Genomic DNA, 5,590 nt, shown 5'->3' with positions numbered 1-5,590 from the left:
TTATTATTATTATTATTATTATTATTATTATTATTATTATTATTATTATTATTATTATAATATTATATTATTATTATTAATTTAGAAATAAAAGATAATTTTTTAAATGTATTTGCAAAAGCTTGCAAGAAAATTTTACTAGGTTTTCAAATTTTTTTATCAATCATTTTTTATCATTTCTAAAACTTCTAATAAAAATAATATAATACGATACGTTTAAATTAATTTCCAAAATATATTTAAATGATATATCTACGCTTTCAACTCTATTAAATTTTAATAAGTGAATTATATAGCTTAAATTAATTTAACGAAAAATATATATTTATGTACATGTATTCTTATACACGAATGAAACGTAAAGAACACGAGTTTCAAGTCACTGGAAACAAATATAGAGTATACTGATAAGCAAGGGATATCTATATTATTGTTGAAAATAGTTTGAATATAGATTGTCCGTGCAATCGTTATGCGCAAATGTTTAATTCTCATTTAACGGTTATGTAAACGTAATAAACGATAATGATCGATCTTAATCATACTCATGGCAAATTCAAGTTTTTAGCTTTAAATCATTTTCACAGCGAGGTGATTTATGAACCGAGCTGTTGCAATTTATAATTGTTATACATTCTTAATTATGTATGATTTTGTTACGACCATGCAATAAAATATCATACTAATTTGTTGGCTTGGTGCAACGAACGCGATTCCCATCCATACATCAATATATATAACTCAAAAATATACATCAATTATCTAAATATACTTATTTACATATAATATTAAATAAAATAATATAACAATATTATCGTTCATAATTATAATATTTACTGTAATAAACTAATTATTTATCATTTAAATTTTAAAATGTTTCAATTCATAAAAGTAAAATAAAATTAAAATTTAGGATATTATAAATGTAATTTTTTCTATTATTTTTTGCATGGAATTGATTATATAAATTGCTTCTAAATTTTGTATTTTTCATTTTCACAATAAAAATGAATAAAAATATTGTTAATTATGATTTTTTAAAAATGGTTATACCCATAATGTTATTTAATTTATATGATATTTAACTATAACTAATTGTAATATAACTACACAATAACAAATTTTCATAGTAACAATTTTGTTATATACATTTATATGTACGATTAACTTAAAAATTAAAAACATTAAATTATTTATATTAAAAATTATATTAAAAAATTTCTCAATTAATAAGAAATTATTATTGGGGAAAGCAAAGTGTAAAAAAAAATATTAAAAATTAAATTATACTATACTATCAAAATAATATCGTGAAAGTCAAATCTAACAATTTTAACTTTCTTGTATGCATCCAATTAAAAGAATTCTCCCACTAGAAGTAGAGGTCATGTAAACACACAAAGACAGAAGATATATTTTCATAACGTGGACAAAGTGCTGGTAAAGTGCGATAAGCGGGAAAAATATTGTCTATTTCGCATCTTTTACATGGGAATCGCGTTTTCGAAGGCGTGAGGACCGCCTTCTGCGCGTATTTTATCGAATAGCGGCATGTTTGGGCGTTGGGACGATGGTCGAACGGCCATTACGGTTGGAGAGTGGAGAGCCGAATGACGATTGGCGGAAAAGTGACCGCGTGGTGGGGATAAAAGCACGCTGTAGGCGGACTTTGTTATTTAAGTAAAGCTGTCGCATCCTTCGATGGTCACAAATCAGAAAGCAGTCGTAACCAAGAACTCAATAAGATCGCGGGTGTTCAACGGCCATCTAACTGATGGCCGTTACCATTGGTTCTGTGTAGTGTACCCCGAGAATCCGTGCGTGCATCATTCCACTTTGGAGAACAGTTTCTTCGCTAAATACATAAAATATATACTCAAGTGTTAATATTTCTCGATTCTTCTCAGTGCTCCATGGAAATAATAAAAATAGACTTGAAAAATTTTAAACCACAAAGTTAAATTATGAAAGACTTGACTAATTAATAATATTTTTATATTGACGACAGCTTCATTGATAAGCTGGAATATTTATTAATACAGCTTAATTGTTAAGCTGGATATTTATTAATATAGCTTAGTGATAGGCATAAATATATATATATATTTATATAGTACAAGTGCTTAATATCATCTTACCTCAATGGCGGACATCAGCGGGCTCGGTATGATGCCTTATTACACTCCGTTCGCGATGTACCGGCAACAACAACAGATTGTTGGCCAACAACCATTAGGACAACAGATGCAACAAACTCAAGTGCAACAGACGCAACAACACGCGAATAGTTCATCTGTTGCCGACGGTGGCCAACAATACTGGTACGGGTACCATGGACATCCGCACGGAGTACATCATCAGGCTGCTGGACAGCAGTATTTGGATCCCGCGGAGGTTCTACCGAGCTGGTCACATCATGCTCACGCGTACACACACCTCCAATACCAGCATCATCAGCCGGTGTACCAACAGTCGCAAGTAAGCGGAGTGACAGATTGGACCGGCGATGAAGCAAACACAGGGGTTGGAGCTGGAGAGACTAGTCCGCCAAACACCATCAGCGGAAGCGAAATGAGCAATTCCAGCAATCCAACTTCTCCACCGACTAATAATAGCAACAATAGTATTTCATCTAACAACAGAAACAACAATAGTAATAATATGGGACACAATAGCAATGTGAGCAACACTAACACCAACGTGCACAACAACAGCACGACACCGAGACCAGCTCAGGTTAGAAGTCCATATGAATGGATGAAGAAGACATCATATCAGAGTCAGCCGAATCCAGGTAAATGAGAAAAAAATTTATTATTAAGTAAGAAAAATTATTGTAATAATTATGATAGTTTTTTGAATTAATTTTTTAAATTAAATTTTAAAATTAAAAATTAAAATAAAAATTCAAAACCGTGAATTGCAACAAATAAATAATTTGATATCGATATAATGATGTAGTATCTAATAAATAAAGCGCGATAAGAATAGAAAATTTTAAAAAGTAAATATGTTCATATTTATAAGATATATTAATTAATATTCTATAAAATCATTCCACTAGTTCAAGATCTAGAAATTGAAGAAGTTTAATTTTCCTTTCTTTTTTTTTTTTTTCTTTTACATTTAATAACTAATAATTGATAATATTGATAATATTGATCTATAAGATACATTATATCAAGATATTCACCAAAGTGAACTGCATTAAATAACGCTATTACATAAATTCGAATTAGTAAATCAAATAGAAAAACGAAAAATATATATAGTGTTTCATAATTTTCAATTTACTTATATAGAATATAATTAAATTATTCGATTCACTGATGTTCTATTCTATTTAAATTCTAAGATATTTTAAATTTTAAGTACAATTAAAAAATCCGAAATAATATTTTATGAAATCATTACCGGTTAAATTTTAATCCACGTATGATGAGATAATGGAAATGAAAATGGATAGAGATACGAAATTATTTCTTTTTTCCAAAATTCGTGTAAAGATCCGAATTGCTGAATTCGTCAGACTGATTGATATAAATACGTAATGAAAAGAAAATGATGGATAACAAAATTTTACAAAGTCGTTCGTTAAAATCTTAATGCTTTTTCCAATGTATCAAATTCGACATCAATCGTATTTATACAACGTTTATACAACTCGTTAACGATAAGAAAACAATTTTTCGATTTGAAAAATATATAAATATATAAATTGATAAATTTTAACATTACATAATTTTAACATAAATTTTAGCGTAATTACTTTGTTCACGATTCGTTCACATAAAATAAAATTCATTCTTTAAACGAAATTTTAATTACCACATTAAAGCAATTTAAAATTTCTTAATACCGATAAAATATCCATGTTAATGGAGTCGCGATCACAATCTTTTCATTTCACGTACTTTGTACATAATTCTATTTTTTTAATCATATTATTATTCCTGTAAAATTAATAAATAAATCTACAAAGAAACGATTGAAATATTTTTGATAAATTTTATTTCAGCTATTATGTCGTATTTTATAATTATTAAAATATTTGCTTGGTTTAAAATATATTTGAATATTAATTTTTACAGGACGTTAATTTTCTATGTCGACAAATATGATGTTTTTTTGTTTACAACAAAAAATTCGAAATAATATGTATGTCTACTTACACTTTTGTTGTATATCTTGTAGAATATTTTTCGTTAATGTTTTGAAGATATTTTGAATTTCTTCTTGAGCCGAATTTTTCTTGTTAAGAAATTCTTATAATATAAAAAATATAAATTCAACATAATGATTAATTAAATTTTATAACATATTATAAATTGATTAATTATGCGAATATACGAATAAATGAAAGAAAATTTAAATGAAATATCCATGGAGAACTTGGTGTACATCGTGCACGGTTACAAACACGTCTGCGGTCTAGATACGAAGAACAATGTAAACACGGTAACAGACGAGCAAACATCTAATTGCTCTCAAATATTTGTGAGATAATCTCCGTCCTCTCTTGCTGTCGCCCCGATTTTCAACCGGACCAACGAAAGCGGGAATGCTACTCTTTCGTGTCATGGTGGTTTCAGGAATCATGTAATGACAAAAGATTTCGTTAAAAACTTATTTACCACTTATTAAAATGGAAACATTTTAATAATGTTATTGAATTGAATTTGAAAATTTCAAACTAAATTGTATAAAAAAAATTTAGCAAATAAGTAACGTATAAAAGTTTTATATAGATACATATATTCAATGATGGTATACATATATTCAAACGAAAGGTCAAGTCAATAGTTTTAAAGAATTTATATTTTAAAATTATATTTAAAATTATAAATTTTTATATTGAAATTATTTCTTGATTTATGATATTATAGATTTTAATTATTTTGGTAAATTTTTCGGTTTCTTAATTAATTTCTCATATAGATATAATTTATCGTTTGAGCTTCCTATTATAGTATTATATCTATTTGCGGTAATATAATGCGGTAAGAAAAGATTTATGGCTTAGAAAATTACGATGTAATTTCGAATTGAAGAAAATATAATGTTTAGAAAATTAATAGATAAAGAACGAATTAATAAATTATTATTAGAAATTTATAAAAGAAAATTTAGATACTACATCTTAGTAATTTTAATAGTTGGATGATTCCGAAGATAAAAATTCGATTCGATATAATTGATAAATCCATTTTCGATATTTTATTGATTAGGATATCAAGGATATTTATGTCGCGATAAAAATATTTAATTATTTAGTGATGTATTTTCTATCATTGCAGCATGCAACATAACAATAAACAACAATGCAGATTCAACGGTTCATGAAGTCTGCATCATTGATACTATTGGTACGATAATATATCGTTTGCTATATTTTATATTATTTTTATTTAAATAAATGTTTATATATGTATGTATGCATATAGATGTTATTCTCAAATATTTTATGATTTGCATGCTACAATTATAAATTACGTTGAAGCAATTATCATTTTAATTAATCATTTTATATTTTGAAGCTCGTTTTATATAATTTGAGCATGTTTTATATAATTTTATTCATTATTTCATA

General features: G+C 26.7%; 1 protein-coding gene and 1 long non-coding RNA gene across 3 annotated transcripts in view; one reads left to right on the top strand and one right to left on the bottom strand.

Moving 5' to 3' along the window:
• Window positions 1-1,304: 1,304 nt before the first annotated feature.
• Window positions 1,305-5,590, bottom strand: part of LOC102672051 — a 9,258-nt gene continuing 4,972 nt past the window's right edge. Inside the window, exons 2-4 of the long non-coding RNA XR_421035.2 lie at window positions 4,175-4,636; window positions 2,139-2,632; window positions 1,305-1,855 (exon numbers count right to left, since the gene is read on the bottom strand). This is a non-coding gene — a long non-coding RNA (uncharacterized LOC102672051). The remainder of the gene's footprint in view (window positions 1,856-2,138; window positions 2,633-4,174; window positions 4,637-5,590) is intronic.
• Window positions 1,894-5,590, top strand: part of LOC102672140 (homeotic protein caudal-like) — a 10,790-nt gene continuing 7,093 nt past the window's right edge. The window contains exons 1-2 of one of the 2 annotated variants that reach the window (XM_031508010.1): window positions 1,894-2,794; window positions 5,298-5,366. In XM_031508010.1, the coding sequence (XP_031363870.1) occupies window positions 2,143-2,794; window positions 5,298-5,366 (721 nt within the window). In that variant the 5' untranslated portion in view covers window positions 1,894-2,142. The remainder of the gene's footprint in view (window positions 2,795-5,297; window positions 5,367-5,590) is intronic. The other variant, XM_006610643.2, reaches the window with a different exon arrangement.

Source organism: Apis dorsata, unplaced genomic scaffold (genome assembly GCF_000469605.1).
Source record: "Apis dorsata unplaced genomic scaffold, Apis dorsata 1.3 scaffold_74, whole genome shotgun sequence".
In the NCBI taxonomy this organism is placed as follows: domain Eukaryota; kingdom Metazoa; phylum Arthropoda; class Insecta; order Hymenoptera; family Apidae; genus Apis; species Apis dorsata.
The sequence above is the reverse complement of the archived record's forward strand: the minus strand, read 5'-3'. Positions and strand labels throughout refer to the sequence as shown.